Raw genomic sequence first — 16,828 nt, 5'->3', positions numbered from 1 at the left:
AGGCATGCTAGGAGATGTAGGATTTTTTCCTGTCGAAATAGCCATAGGATTGCGCCCTTAGTTATTCCTTGCCAAATAAACCAATCAGTCGTGGATGGGACTCTGAACTGCCCATGCAGGAAGGATCAGACAGTTTATTGGTGTCTGTCCCGTTCACTTGCATCACAGCCAGGAAGCGAAGGAGGTGTGGCACTGGGGGAGGCATGTCACTCTAAGCACACATGTTGGCCGAGCACCTTTCTGCAAAGTGTCTTTCTTAACACTCAATACATGTAAAAAAGCTCAGAAAAAGGGAAAGGTGCCGTTCAAATTAAAACTGCCATTTCGTGAATCAGCTCCCAGTTTCAAATTGCAGCAGAGTCAGGACTGGTTATCACTGGGCTTGACCTGCCCAGATGTCTTGGGCCAGCCCAGCTGGTACCTTCAAATTTCTTGCCCAGATAAGAAATGCGTAAGAAGCCAAGCTGCTAGAAAAATGACAGGGATTGCCTGGAGTATATCAGTACAGAAGTGAGAGGTCTAAGGCTATAAACACTCTCCTCCTCCTCCTCCTCCTCCTCCTCCTCCTCCTCATAGATTTTTGCCCAAACCCTACACTCTTTATAACAATATCTAAGGCACGTTTCTACAGAGTCTGGCCCCAGTCTTTGCCCTACTGCTTCAGCACAGCAAAGCCCTATCTGCCACATGGCAGCCATACTCAACCTACCTTAATTTCCCGCCCGTCTGCATCGGAGGTTGTGGGTACTGCAGCACCCACCCAGGAGGCACCCCTGCCTTGCCACTTCCTGCCTTTGCCCCATCCTGCCTGTGACCTTCTGCCTGTACCATAAGCAGCCACAGGGAAGTTCTCTGCACAAGCTGAGCTAAAGTGAAGGAGAAGCACCCAGGAGTCCAGCGTTCAATCCAGTGAGGCCAACCCAAAGCACAGCTCCTTGTCACAGGCAGGAGCACTGCAAGCCATAGAAACAGAGCGAGTCAGAAGGGGCTCACAGGCCATCTACTCTGACCCCCAACTCCAGCTGGCTCTGCTCATGACCTGCCTACCATGTGCATGTCCAGTTTATCCTTGAACATCCTTAAGGCACTTAAATGATGCTTCATAGGACACACATTTATTTTACTATTTATTATTTAAATTTAAATGTATTACACACATGTAAAATAAATGAATCCGCATAAAACATTCATATGCCAATCTACATTGATGTATGCACATTTAGAAATGATAACTAGGGTTTATTTAAATTTCACATGAGGCAAAAACTCCCAAGTAATTTCTCATCCACCTCCATTTGTTTTATATATATCTTGGTTACTCTGTACCCTAAACCAGATCATGTCAAACCAATGGAAAAACTTTTCCCCTAAGCTTAATTACCATGTAGGGATTTTTATTTTTATTTGGTGAGGGGAGGCAATAATGCATGGTGTGGGTTGCAGAGCATTAACTCCCCCCACAACTACAATCACCCTCAAAAATTGCCTCCTGAATAGCAATTAAGCTGAGAAAAAAAGAAACCAGCTACCTCTATTAGCATTCTATCCCCAAATCGACTTCCCAGCACCTTGGATCTATTCCACAAACACCAGTGGAGTTGTTGTATGAGCACCATGTGTGTGTAGCAGATCCAGCATCCTAAGAAATGAATTTGGAACTGCTGTACCTTAGGCCCAGGTCTAAAAACACTCCTGCCCATGGTGTTGCAATGGAGAATTTCTCGTTTTCTTTAACCTCTCTCATGGGGCTCTAGGCAGAGAGGAAACATCCCAGAGGGTGAATTTAAGTATTTCCTTTCAAAATCTGGATGTATGATGATCTTTGATTTTATTTTTAAAAAGAAGGCAAGGATATTGGGATAGGAAGCAAAGGGGGTTGGGGCAGGATTGGGACAGGACAAAGAGAAAGTCAAGCTGATTGAGGTTACAGGAACAGCCTGAGGGAACAAGAGTATGAGACATGTGGCATGAGATTAGGAATGCTGTAGAGCACAGAATGGTACAGAGAACCCTTTCCAGACTCTCCTTGTCTCCCAGCCTAAGCAGCTGCAGCCCCAAATTCTTCAAGCTTTTCCTTGCAACCAAGAAAAACTGGCTTTTACATTAGAAATCCATGCCAAGATTTTTTTAGGATGCCAAATGCTGTGCCAGATACTAGATTCTGGGCTGGATTTTCACAAGCCAGCATATGGCATGCACTCAGTCCTGATTGCAGCTGCCCAGGGGGAAAACTCTTTTCCCCAGACAACCTGTAGTGTTGTGCAGGCCTGCCCCGGAAGGCCTTGGATGGGCCGAGTCCATACCTTAGGACTGCATAAGGGTTCAAAACCTGGCGTACAGAAGGATCTATATCATTTAACACAGAAGAGGCAGAGGTGACTGCTTTCTCCTGATACCAGACCTCTGCTTGGAGAAGGCTTTTGGTTGGAATGCAGTAGGCCCAGGCCTCATCAAACAGTGGTTGTGTGGGGCAAAGCATGGGATCTGTAGCCCTCCAAATGTTGGGGGACAACTACTTCCATCAGCTGGCTAAGGCTGACAGGAAATTGAGTCAATCAACACCTAGAGAGCTATGCATTTCCCAGTCCTTGCCTAAGGCAGGGATGGTCAACCTTCAGGAGTCTGGCAAGCTAATCTCTCTATACCCCCCTGCTGGCCACACACCAAGCCCCCTGCAGCTGACCCACTGACTTCTGCTTGAAAACAAAGCGTGCAGTTCCCATGCATCTTATTGTAAAAAGTGACCCTTTTATGCCACTGCTATACCCTCTGATGGGCACTAGGAATGCAACTTTGAAAGGTTATTGTATGCTTTTGCTTTGTATGCAAGAGGTCCTGAAATCACATCCTAGATTATTCCTATTCAAAAGACAGGGTGGCTGTATGTTTGAGGGAGGGATCTTAGCTCATCAGCAGATCATGTGCTGTGCATGCAGAAGGTCTGGGACTGTCTTAGTGTAGGCAAAAGGAAAGATGAGGAGGCTTGTGATGGAAAAGAACTGTTGACTCTGGAGCATATACAGCATGGGAGCAGATGGACCAAGAACCTGACTTAGTAGGAGACAACTTCATATTTTAACATGAGGAGAGTTTGGCCATAGTGTAAGGTTCAAAAGTTCCATGGTGGCAAGCCTAAGATTAACTAGTCAAAGCCCGTTACAAGAGCCTAACTCCAAAAAATGTACAAAGAAGCCCACTGACCCAAAACTAGAATACACTGTAAATCAAACCTTTGCACACTGACTGTCTTAGACAACACAACGACCCACACTAAAGGCTTGAGTATGGCCTGAATGTAGGTTTTGTTGAACAATAAGATGTTGTTGAAACATGAGCTTCAGCTGCTGAGCCTACCTCCCTAAAAGGTACAGCCACCCTGTCTTTGAACAGGACTTGTCTGAACCCAGCCAAGATAACAAACCATGCTGAACAACCCACAGATCACAAACTAACAACAAACCACGGATTCTCTTCATTGGCTGTTTGTGATTAACAAATCATGGCTTGTTAGCAGAACTGGGTTCAGACAATGGGATAACCCACATTTCAGCAACAATGCAAGGTGCAAAATCAACTCATATTCAACCATGGGATGTGGATTATTGTGTTACTGGAACTAGACTGGTAAATGGACTGGTCATTGACCTGGAAAGCTTGAGGGGAAAACTTTCAGCTTCATGAACTCTCCCTACAGTTAAGAATTTTGATTGTGCAGAGTTCCCAGCCATACGATTTTTAAATGCAATCAGCTGGACTCATTAATATTTGCCTGTCAAATATCCTGCATGGCACCCAGATGTCTAAGATGGCAGCTGTCAGAATAAGGACAGTGGGGCGGGACCCACATGCCAGGCCCTGCTCCTCCCTGTGCGTTCTGGAAATGCAAGAAGGCAGGGTGCCTGAACAGGACTGGGGTCACAGCGCCTCTCTGTCTGTTCATCTGCTAAAATTCTTTTTCTTTCCAGCTTCTTGACAGGCTGAATCAGGAACTGGTTTTTGCAGATGTGCTTGCATTCTATAGATATCAGAATGGAAGAGACTCTTTTACAAGTGGGAGAACTGCACTGGAGCTTTTAACAAAAATTATCCAAACACATTCCATCAGATGTTTTAAGAAGACTTTGACAGCAAAAAAAGAATGGGTAAGCTGCCATTTCTATTGGCTTTGAAAAGTCTTGTGTAACAAAAGCATTACTGCATTATGGTCTATTATTCAAACTGGCTTTGATTTCCTTCGAGCCAGAGAAGAGGTTTTGATTTTTATTTATAAAATGGTTCCCACCCTGCCTTTCCAGCCTTCGATGTTCAACATCCTACATAAAGCAAGGCCAGCGTTTCCAAGAGACAGACTTACCCTGCTGTGCTGAGTATCGGAGCTCCATAAATAGGGACAAGCTCCTGCACAGAAATTCGCATGGTATCCTTTAGGTTCATGTATCCATTTCCATCCAAGATCTCTCTTGAAGTCAATATAAAATGGACGTAGGCAGCAGTTATCTTGTACGTTCCTGAAAGGCAGTTGCAGAGAAACACCTTCTAAGAGTCAGGTCCAGCAAATCAGGGGGTGAGAATGGGGTTCCCCACTTGGGGATGTTTTGAGGTGAGTTCAGTCGGACTCTCAAGGGGATTCTTTGCATGTGTGCTCCTGAGGCGGGCTTTGTGCAGCTGGTGCTTTCCTGGACAAAATTAGAAATCCCTATTTCTACAAACATCCGTTTTCAAAATGGGTCAGACAGAGAATTACGCTGGTCCAGGCCACCCCATTCAAAAGGAGGGTTCAGAAACCTTCCTTGTGCATTATGAAAGCACATGTGAAGGGGCTGCAAGGGCTAAGCTGTTCCTTGGCCAGCACTGATGAGCATGCCAATGGTCTTATGCAGGAAGCACGGCTCCACACAAGGGGGATGCTGGAACAGGGCTGCCCACCTGTATTGCTGTGTACACAGGACCTCTTCTCACACCTGTTGAAGGTGTGGCAAGAGGAAGGGCCACAGGACAGCATCAGGAGGGCAGAGCTAGTCCATATAGGCTTCCTCAGACACGCTGCTAACACATGCATTTCTTCTGAGGGCAAGTTATTCTGTGCTCTCCCTCTCCCTCCTTTATCAGGTATGAATGGGTGACCCAGTCACACCTGCTGCAGAGGCATGGCAGCATGACCTAGCTGACTGGCAGAGGAAAATGTCAGAACAGTAATCACTCAGAGATACAGCAGGCAGCTTCCTCCTTGGGTGACCTGATGCAAGATTTGCTTTATAAAATTCATTCTTCTTTTGTGACACACCAGTTCCTAGTGTATTGCAGTGTCTTCCTAGACATGCTTGCTCAGAAGTCTCACTGAGTTCAATATGACTTGCTCCCATTGAGAGGGACACAGGAGTCCAGCCTAAGTTGCTCCTAGTGTGGAATCAGGGAAGTATTTGGACTGAGGCTAAGTCATGACTTTGGAATGGTAAATGTTAAAAACTATCCCCCTGAAATCACTGAAAAATGTGTCAGGTTCTTCTTTAAGCCCATGTGAAAAAAGCAAAAGCTTCAATCGTATTAACACAATCAAGAGGATCAGGTATTATGCTTATCCAAGGTAAAGTACTTTGCATTACAGAATGACAATCATTTAGTCAGGAATCCATAACAAACTGATTTTTCATGTGGCAATAATGCTCTAGCAGTTTGTGACTGATGTTACTGTTTCCTTCAGATGAATTCCCTGATGTATTTGGTGCATTAAGAAGAAACAAAAGGAAATACACAGGTTGACATTCAGTACTTGCTCTGTGACTTTAAAGAACCAGAAATGCAAAGATAATAAAAATCAACTGTCCCCAACCTGGTGACCTCTTGATCTTTTGCATTTCAATTCCTATCAGCCTAGCCAGGATGACCAGCGGTCAGAAGCGCTAATCAAAAACATCTGAAAAGCACCAAACTGGGAAAGACTGAGATATGATATATAAATATATGATATGACTGTGAATACAGCAGAATACAGGATACAGGAAAAGCCTGTGATTGGTAAGCTCTGCCAGCCCAATCTGGCATGGGCTCAGGTAAAGGCTTGATTTTTTAAAAGTCTCAGATAAAAAGGGTTATTCTCCCTCCTGCTACAAGATATTCCAAAATTCATGTCCTGTCATATCCCTGATGGCGTCACAAGGGAAATGCTGGCTCTCCATGCATACATGTAAGTCCTGAAAGTTTTCTCCTCTGCTTTCCCCCAAACATCCCAGGTGCAAGCAGCCACAGAAAATAAAGGTTTGCACAGCCTCTGTTGTCCCTACATTCCCCAGGGGTCCCTGCACACAGAAAGCTACCTGAGAAAGCAGAATTGCAAGGCCTCCTTGGTGGTGCTGCAGGAGAAAGGCTGCCTGTGGGAGGATTTCATCTCAATTCAGAAAGCAGCTTCAAAGGAGCAATTATTCAAAGTGGGGAAGCAAAGGGGTTAAAAATGCTTCATTCCGGCTGCAAACCCATGACCCCTAGTTAGCTGCTATATGCATTTAAAAATCACCTTTAGGCTGGGAATTAGTCCTTTTGAACTAAGACACTCAATGTCCTATCTATTTTGGTTCTCAGATTGTAATACACTGGGAGAGTAAACCTTGATCCAGCTACCTAGCTGGATTATGCTTTCTATCCCCTTAATATGCCACTCTGAGATCATTAGCACAGCTTACAGCAGTTCAAAATATAATCACAAATGAATCAATAAAACTATGGCCTAATGTCATCTTTTGACAGGTTTTGGAAGATGAAGGAAGCTTCTGGACTTAATTATAATTCATAATTTAAGACCACATTGGCAGTATCTGAGTCTACAACAGCACTAAAGTAAATTGTGTTGCCCTAACATATGCAAGCGTCAACACAGCAGCAGTAAAGTTACCTGGCACAACAGGATTTCTGGGAGAACTTGCTTCAAACTGTGGTTTCAGATCCTAGTTTGTTCTGAAACCAGTGTAAACAAACCACTGGTGAGCGAAAGAGGAAGGGGAAGAGAAGGGGGGAATGCCAGTAAAAGGCTCACCATGGAACATACACATCAGCAGAAAATGTTTCCTCTTATGTCTGAACTGCCCATGGTGTGTTCCGAGAAATAAATGGTGGACAGAAGATAGGATTCTTCAACTCTCAGATCAGTGGAATATAAATAATGTATTGCAAAGAAAGTCCAGGTTTGCTTCCACAAGAGCATTTGTACCAGAGTCCACCCATGTGTTAGTAGATTACACCTACCATTTCTTTCAACCTAGAAGGAGGAGTATCATGTAAATGAAAATGCTCCCTAACTTATGTTTGTTTTTGTTACGTTTTTATTTATTTTATTTATATTGCAATTTATATCCTGCCTTTTTCCTACAAAGGGCCCAAGGCAGCTTACATCATTCTTCTCCTCCATCTTATCCCCACAACAACCCTGTGAGGTAGGTTGAGCTGAGAGTCTGTGACTGGCCCAAAGCCACCCAGTTGGCTCCATGGCTGAGCGGGGACTAGAACCCAGATCATCTGAGTCCCAGTCCCATGCTTGAACTGTTTTGTAATCCACTCAATCAAATGTTATTAAAATGAATCTTGTAAAGAAAAAATTAATAAAGAATCAATAAATTAATGGGCTGCATTCACACTCTATGCATAACAACATATTACTGTGCACACATATAGACTTAAAACATCTGAATCCATAGTTACCTAAAGCAATAGGCAGCATCTAGAGCACGTTTCTTCCGCCGACTGGACTGTTGCGACTCAAGTCTGTAGGAGGGTAATAACATTAGCAGAAGATGTGGGGTCTTCCCACTGTATTTTTTCCTACTGGGCTTTAAAGATTTCTCACCACTGGGATATGTGTAGTAGTCATCAATACCTTCAAAAAATACATTTTGGCAATAAATATTGTGTTGCTTTTTTGGAACAAATTATATAAACCATTTTGTTATAAGAAATCATAAAAAGCAGGGGATGTTTGCATCAGCTGGGTGCATTTGCAACATGCTGCTATGCATATCTGAAAGTGGGAATGAAACCCACATTGAGTTAAATGATCACATGCCCTTATGTTTATCTCATTTCAGTTAATTTTCCAAACCACTGATTGGAGGATCGCAAGCATGATCTGGCAGGCATTCTTCCTTTCCCTCATCACATACCAATAACCTCCTCCGCATGTTTGCAACTTAATGTGATGTGCAAATTGCAGGAACTATGGTTAACACTAAGCTTCAAAAATTGATTCAGAATGATGGCTTGAAAACCATCAAACCATGGTTAGAGCAACCTAAAATGGAGGAAGGAACCAATGCACCTGTGAGCCAGTGGCATGTACCCAACCCTTCAAACTATGATCTGGAGGATCATTAAGGTTAGGCCTGTAGTTTGCCCTCAGTCTCCATCTAGGAAAAATGTTTTTATGCAATTCAATATTAATCAGCATATTGAAGACTCTGTTCAATATCATCTGCTTATGGTTAGCCATTTAATCAATTGCAATACAGGATATTATTTCTGCTGCAATCATTTCGAGTCTAAACATGAACCTGGAAGATTATTTAAACCTAACATCTATTCTTCTGACAAACTATACTTTCTCATTAGTTGGCTACTTAGAACCAAGTCCCAATGGAATTGATTCCCTAGTAAGTGTTCTTCTTAGGCAATCAAACACTGGAATCTATAGTGAGGCTGCCATTTATCTTAATAAAGCTGGATTATATTAAAATATTCAGAAAATAACTTTTGAGGCTGTAATTTATTAAAATATCAATAGTGAAGAAAAGTACACACAGCTCTACACATAAGCACACACTTATCTTTCTAGATCCACATGCATATGACTCTTCCGGGAAAACTCCATGTTACAGCAGCAAACCCATGAGGCTCTTCCCAGTTAAAGCCATGCAAGGAATGTCCACCCCTTGTCCCTTCTTCTACATGACCCAGAATAATTTTCACTACAGATATTATGTGTTCTATTATTATCCATGATAATGGAACTGAGCCTGGCTTGGAGGAAAGCAAATGGAGGTAGGCTACCAAGAAAGGGGAAGTGGCAAGCAGAAGGTTTAGCCTTTCTCTCTTGTCCATTGAGCATTCTATACCTACAAATAGGCTTTACATGTGATCAGGCTGACCATGTTTAGACTGCTGCTACCATGTGTACTTGGTTCCCATTTGCTGGTACTCAAAACCAGCATGCAATTCACAAACCACTTGCTCCAGAGCAGTTCCTGGATTTGGGTGATGTGTTACTTCTGTCCTAAAACACTTCTCAGAATCCTAGCATTAGCCATACAGTGGACAGCATCCGGTGCTGTAGGATTAGGTGCTAGCACTATGGGAACCTAGCAGAGCCCAAAACAACCCAAAATGACCTCACACGCTTATATCTGGAAAGGAGCAGGTCAACAATGCTCACAAAAGGGACTCGTCCTGTCCTAGAAATGAACATTTCTGCCAATTCCCAAGATCGTTTTCTGTTGCAACAAGCACTCTTTTGTGCTAGTGGTTGGTCCCAGAAGTGCAACAGAATGAGCTGAGGTGGAGCAGCAGCATTTGATGCTGTCCAGTGTTTGTATCTATAAAAGTTGCTATAACAATGGTTATTTCTGACTGCCCTCTTAAGTGCACTAAAGAAAAGGGCTGAGCAAAGGACAACTGCCTTTCCTCACATAAACTCAAAGATACGTTTGCATTCATCAGTGAAAGCGCAAGTACCTACTATGCTAAATATGTAGCGTTGACCAGGGCCACCATGCATCAGTAGGGGAGGTTTAAACATCCCCCTCCAGCCACTCCTCCCTCCATTTAATCTAGGCAGACTAGAAAAGGGGAGGGGGGGAATGGAGACAAAGAGAAAGTACTCAGTGCCAATACAGCCTCCCTTTTATAGCACCTCCATGGGAGGTCGGGGTGGAAGATGAATTTGGGATATGGAAGCGGCTGGGTTTAAACTTCCCAAGGCAACAAGTATTGGTCTTACTTCGGATGGGAGCCTCGCACTTAACATGGTGGTAAAAAAAGCAAGTGAGGATCACTTACAACTTTGTACATGTTTGACACAGGGTGTACTTTAGCCTGGAGGGATGCCAACCACAGCCTACATGTTCACCTATGAGTCAAGAAAGTCATTGAGCCAACACAGTTCCACCCTGAATTATTCTGATGCTGCAGTGCACAGAAAGAAACTAGGATTGAAGGGCTCAGACCATTTGAAGCAGGTGAGAGATGCACACCTGCCTTGAATATGCGATTCTGTGAGCATCCCTTGTGATGTAGCTTTGCACCTGTATGTTGAGGCCAAGTAGCTTGATGGGATGATTATTGGGAGAAAGGCAAATTAAGTAATCTGGCTAATCTGGCTCCATTTGAACTCCAAGCACTGTGTCTTGGCCATAGATATGGAAGTACAGGAAAAATCTATGTAGACCACTGGTTTAAATGCAAAAAGAAGACTGCAAAGAAAAGCACCTAAACGTACATATTCTAGATCCCTTATAGCATGCATGGGGACCCTCTGGCTCATATGCCAAGTATGGCTGGCAGCATTCCCCATTCTGCCTGCCAGAGTTTTTCCCCAGACCCTGTTGCCAGCCCCAGGACTTCTTCCTCTCCTCTGCCCCAGTGTCTACCAAAGAAAAAGAGGATTATCTTTGATTTGCAGCAACAACGGGACATCAGCCTTTCACTTAAGTCACCAGGAGAAAGGGCCCCATTTCAGTCTTTTCACTGGAAAAGAGGACAAGCCCCATCTTCAATCTCCCCTCCCCTCCTTTCATTCTTTGCATCAACTGAGTTGTACATTTTACATAGACTGTAGGAACTCTTACTTATCACACAATCGTTTTAATTTTTTTGTGTTTTGTTATTACCTGCAAATCTTGCCTCTAGTTCTTCACTTTTATTTGGGATGATATAATTATTTGAAGGCACGAATGTGCAGCATGGACAATGTAAACTTATTTTAAATCCAAGGTTCCTGTCTGCAAAACACAAGAGAAAAGCAAATTGCCTTCAGATCAGGTACAGACCTGAACATATTCAGATTAATGTATACAGGCCTCCAGTGGTCAAAGGGGTTAGGGTACTGTCACCTCTGTGGTGGAGCCATTCATGTACGGCGTCAGTTACATCAAAAGATAGCCATTCACCTTCAGCTCTTGTCTTAACTACCTTGCTATCAATGTAACGCTGCATCGGTGATGTTAGATCTTTGCTTTTGAGAACCTGCAAGAAGAAGAAAATACATATTCTGTGGATTTTGTGCTTTCAGGGTTTCACAAAGAAAACAGATATTACCTTGGACTCAAAATAGGATGGTAATAGTTCAGAAAATTATTGCAATACTTGAGGTTTGCACCATCAATATATTAGTCATATGCCTAATGTAAAATTGGATTTTAATGTTGGGTGTCTCAATTCTGAGACAGCAGAATTTCAAGAAAAGTCCTACAGTACTTATAATTCTAAAATCAGGATCAATACAGCACAATATTGCTAATATTTTAATACGTTGTAATTTTTATCAACAGTATTATTGTTCTCATTGTTCTCTAATTGTTGCTTTAGCTTTTTATGATTGCAACTTCCCCTCCCGGGGTATTATTCACTTAAGCAGTATGCAAATCAAATCAATCAGTTAAGCAGTATGCAAATCAAATCAATCAATCACCATACTTAAGCTGTTGCTTCATCATCCAGTTTCAAGACAGTGAAGAAATGCTGAATGTGACTTTTAGAGGGCAGGTGTGACAAATCCAGGGTTGGTTAGGCCCGTTTGCGCACTCATGCACAGCCAACACGGCTAACCAAATGGGTGATTCCTTCCACATCTTGCTGATGGTGGAAGGTAATTGTGTGCAAAGGGGAATTCTTGAAAGGAAGCTATGTGGCCTGAAGTTGCTCCTACGCTCTGCCCCTGAACTGGTCAAGTTGCATTTGCTTTAGCATGCATCCCAGGGCTTACTGGATATGTTAGCTTATTTATTTCAGAGAAGGGTGCTGGACCCCAAGCCAGCTAGCCATATTCGACCCATGGTGTCCTAGTCCAGGACTGCCCTGGTGGCCACACCTCCTTCCTTTGGTTCGAACATCCCAAGATTGATCGCGATTGTTTCACAGCTTTTGCATGCTTGGTGCGTGTGTGGTGCCCCTGTTCTAAAAGACTGAAATATTTCTCCTAAGGATGTGTTACTTGCATCACTAATCCCTCACCTATTGGTTTCAATGGGGAGGGGAGTTCCACAAAATCTGCAGGGCTGTAAAACCTGGTATAGCTGCCCCCTCACACTCCGGTCAGAGTGAACTGCCCTAAAGCTGCCCTGCCTGCACAGGATTGCCACTGCCTGAGCTGCCTGCAGGCTAGTTTTATTATGTTAAAAGAACTTCTCGAAGTCATTTGTGCTTGCAGCTTTTTCAATAGTATTTTCACTGCATATGAACATCCTTCTAAATGGGTAGTGAGGTTCTTGTTAACTTTGAATTCCCTCTCTCTTGAAGCACTGAGAGAAGGAATGTACCTTTGGCAGAGAGCTGTAAAGGTTAATGCCCTTCAGGGTACTTTTTTGGAGGGGAGGATTAAGATCCTAAGAAGCTTCCACTCCGGAAAGGAATGTTGCTCTCACAGTGGGGTATCCTTCTGCTCACAGTTCTGTGTTCAGAAGCTGCTTCAACACAGAGAGCTGAAAGCAAAGATGCAAGACACCACTTTGCATGACCTTTGAACAATTTCCTCTTGTTTTTACCTTGGGCTGCTACAGTTCTCTTACTTCTAGGAGGACATGAGCATGAGCCATAAGTGAGTCTTGTTATACAAAACTTTTAGTCTGAGCTGGCCATGAAGAACAAATGAGGTTCTTGTCACTTTAATTATAAAGGTTAATAAATAGACAGTCACTATGCTGTAACTCACCGAGACCGTTTGCACTGTCAGCTCATACCCATCCACAGGGTGAGTTGAGATGTCAAACTGGTTTAAATAGTTATTACTACTACTAACTATTGCTATTGCTTACTCTCTCAAAAAGTGAAGTAAGATGGTGAGTGCTGACAAAAATGAAGTTGAAATGGGGCTATTGGGAAACAAGAGGAAAGTATCACAGTGGACTCTGGGACGGGTTGGATAAGGGCCAATAAACTGAAGATGAATGTTGGCTGCCTTTAAGGCTGGTCCCAAAGCTGAAGATGATGCAGAATGCAACCACTCAGGTGTTGTGGGGAGTTGCCACTTCTCAGCATGCAGATGGTTTGCTGAAGGTACTGCACTGGCCGTCTATTTGCTACCAGGTTTAAAGCTCGTGGACTAGTCTACAAAGTCCTGAACAACTTGGAGCAAAGAATATCAGAGACAGAGTATCTCCCTTACCAGCCTGCCTAGTCAGTAAAATCATTGGAGGATAGACTCCTGGTGCTTCCATATGGAGTCTACGAGGAGCAGAGCCTTTGGCGTGCTGGCTCCATTTTTATGTAACTCCTTGTCTCCCTGACACTGTGTTGATTCTGGCATCTCCTGAAAACATCATCATTCTGAGAAGTCTTCCTTGCTTACCAGTCACAGTTTGAATGTCATTAGGGTTTTAATGTATTATTTCTCTCATTTTATTTATCTTTTTATTGTAGAATCTGTCTAGGTATGGATCAGTATACAAACGATGCAAATAAACAGATAAAATCACAATGTTTGAGTTTTGTAGAAGTACAAAAAACTCTTTAAAGGGCTTGATGAAAATTTACCATCTGTGGCAGAAGCATCAGCCACTTGTTCTTTCCCCTTCTCCTGCGTTGCTCATGCTCTCCCCTGATGAAAAATTCTGGAGAAATCAACAACGCCAACCCTGCCCATTATTTGAGTTGGCCTCATAAAGATATCATGGTGATTTGAATGATGGACATTTTCATTGGGATTCTTCTTTGGGGCCAACATATCTACCTTCATTTTTTTAATAAAAAGCAAGCAACTGATGAGGAAAAAAAGCAAAATCTAACATAATCCTTAAAACAAAATTCTTTGACTGCTGGCTTGCTTTGTAATTCAATAATTGCAGGCTTCTAATCCACATAAATCTGGGACTCAGCTAAAATCAGCCTGTACATTTCTGCCTCTTCCTTTTAATTCCACAGCCATCAAAATGCAGAAAAATGATGTTTGTGCTAGATCAGCGTCCCTAAATACCTGCCAGATATGTTCCCCGGGATCTATCTATCTGCAATGCAAACCAGTTTCTACTACTTAGTCAGATCCTCATGTAACTATGCTAGTATAACCAAGATGGGGAAATAGAAACAAATTTGATTTTCCATTTGCAATGGTGGATGGGGTATCCTAAGGGTATCCCAAAGGCCCCTATTCACTTTCTATGTTTCACTTCACTTCCATAGCACCTGTAGCCAAAGCTCTCTGGGTAGTTTACAACAAATTGAGTTTACATCTGAGTGAAAGGATGCTAATCTGAACTGCTGATAAATATAAACCACTGTACTCAGGACTAATGCTGCAGGGATGCCAAAAGTTGCCTTTCATCCTTCACTGATAAGCATTGCAAATCTTTCTGTGCAGAGCCTGGGTTGGTGCAATAGTTAGAAGGATCACAGAATCACAGGATAGTAGAGCTGGATGGGGCCAAGGCAGTCATTGGGCCCAGACCCTTGCTCAGTTTAGGACTCCAAGTTAAACCATCCCTCTCTGGTTGCTTTCCAGTCACTGAATACCTCTAGTGCGAGACAAACCACAACCTTGCTAGATAACTGGTTCCATTGTTGCATTGCTCTAACAGTCAGAAAGTTCTTCCTGGTATTCAGCTAGACCAAGGCTGTCAGTCTAAGAGAGCCCTAGGCTGTAACACGGCTTATCATTACAGGGACATCTTTTCCAGTGAAAGCAAAGGGAGACATAATAGAGGCGTAACAAATGTTCCACAGTGTGAAGAGAGTGGAGAGGGAGATCTCTCTTTCACACATACTCCTCCCCGTAATTTTAGACCTCAGAGTCATCCCATAAAGCTTATTCATTCAATCCCTTTGTGTGTCCTGAATCCTATATACTATGCATTGTTGAACTATGGGATTCAATTCACTGTTGTAGCAATGGCCACCATTCTGAATAGCTTTGACAAAAGGACATGGCTACCTGTCAGGATAGTTACATAACACTTGCAGCATCTCAGGAAGAATACCCATTACTGGAAAAGTGGAGTTGGAGAGTGTGGTTACAATGCATCCTACTTGTGCACTGCAGTGTGAAAAGAAAGCTGGACCAGATGGGTCTTTGGCCTGCTCCAGTGTGGCTTTTATATTCGTAGGGATGGTCCCGGGCTCCCTTGGAACCTATGCACCCCTCCCCTGACATGGCCCTCAATGGCTTGGCACAGCTTGCAAGACAAATGAAACGACTATAACCAACTCCAACCGCTAAAGCACAGCACAAATAAAAGAACAGCATGGTACACACAAAAAAAATCATGATCTGTCACCAAAGGCCTGGAAAATAAAGCCTTTACAGAAGAGAGAGTGATGAACAATGATCAGCCTGCTCTCCTTAACATCAGACTCATGTCAGTCTGGCAAGACATATTCCCAGCCATATTCCAATTGTATGGATGGGGAATTGTGGCTGAGACAGTGCAATTTGCTCAAGACTAATCACAGAGTTAATCTGTGCTCTACCATGTCCCAGGTTCAAATCCAACACTTTCACTACAGCATGAAACTGACTGCAGAACAAGGAGAAAAGCCCACCAGGTGACCAGGATGAGGCACTGATTCTCATCCTGATCTACATCACAGGGTTGTTGAGTGGACAAAATAGGAGGGTACGGATGCAGTCCTGAAGTCTTTGCAGGAAGGCAGAAGGGCGTGTAGAGTTCTGACGTCAGCATGAATGTTTGCTTCCCTGCAAAGCCATTTCTGGAAAACTATTTATGTGGTCAGACCCTTGCTGAGAGCTTTCCAGGGGCATTTTGCATGAACATCCTTGGACCACAAGCCCCTCCGCTTTTTTCAGTAACTGCACTTACCTGCCAAACATTCCAGGCCATGCCTTCCCTTCAGCTAGCCTTATGTAATGCTATGTGACTGCAAAGAGGAGTGGCCTCACAGCCACGGAAATCAACAGGGGTCTTTCCTTTGGCTGCAATAAGCCTCGGATCTGGCAATAATTGAGAGCAGAATGTGGTCCTTATAAACTATTGTACGAGGTGCAGCGTTCTTGCCAAAATACAAAAGGTACACATGACTTGCCAAATGTTTTAAAGCCTATAGTTCTGTGATCCGCTTCCTGAGAAATTGCCAAGCACGTTCCTCATGCAAGATTGCAAATAAAGAGTACATGCTGCACGCACAGCCCAAACTTAATTACAGCCTGGGTAGATGTGACACAGCTCCCACAGATGCCCTTCATTCAGGCAGTCACAAAAGTCTCCAAAGCGTTGATCCCTTTCCGTGCGTTCCTGCTTAACTATGACAAAATCCAGCGTGTCTTCAAAACAGCATGTTCCTAGACCTCATGACTGTGAGTAAACTTTCAGCTAAATCTGCTGAATGTTTTTAAATGTGTGTGCAAGACAGATGCCCCTATGCCACGAGCATGTCTTCCTTCTTCCTCATCTTTCCATCACTGCCAGTAGTTCATGTTGGCTCTTACGAACATCACACTTCAGTGTCTGTTATCTACTAGGGTGTCCAGTTCAAAAGACAGGCATACAGTGTCTGCCTTCCCTCCTGGAACACATACTCTTACTAAAGAGACATCTTTGTCAGTTTGCTTCAACCTGCTGACTAAATGGTTACAGCAAGTGGCTGAATTCTGCACAGAATGACTTATTTAGCAATGATGATTCTG

The 16,828-nt window shown here is 43.3% G+C and overlaps 1 protein-coding gene across 7 annotated transcripts in view; it reads right to left on the bottom strand.

Moving 5' to 3' along the window:
• The window catches only part of TGFB2 (transforming growth factor beta 2), a 131,495-nt gene that overhangs the window by 8,112 nt on the left and 106,555 nt on the right, over positions 1–16,828 (bottom strand). For 6 of the 7 annotated variants that reach the window (XR_006414427.1, XM_044427250.1, XM_044427584.1 and 3 more), the window contains 4 exons: positions 11,088–11,220; positions 10,866–10,976; positions 7,690–7,864; positions 4,355–4,508 (listed from right to left, as the gene is read on the bottom strand). Coding sequence is in view for 6 of the 7 variants with exons in the window: in XM_044427250.1 (XP_044283185.1) it covers positions 4,355–4,508; positions 7,690–7,864; positions 10,866–10,976; positions 11,088–11,220 (573 nt within the window). In the remaining variant the exon portion in view is untranslated. The remainder of the gene's footprint in view (positions 1–4,354; positions 4,509–7,689; positions 7,865–10,865; positions 10,977–11,087; positions 11,221–16,828) is intronic. The other variant, XM_044427503.1, reaches the window with a different exon arrangement.

Source organism: Varanus komodoensis, unplaced genomic scaffold (genome assembly GCF_004798865.1).
Source record: "Varanus komodoensis strain SLA01 unplaced genomic scaffold, ASM479886v1 scaffold1, whole genome shotgun sequence".
NCBI lineage: Eukaryota > Metazoa > Chordata > Lepidosauria > Squamata > Varanidae > Varanus > Varanus komodoensis.
Note: the sequence above shows the minus strand (reverse complement) of the source record. Positions and strands in the feature narration are given on the sequence as shown.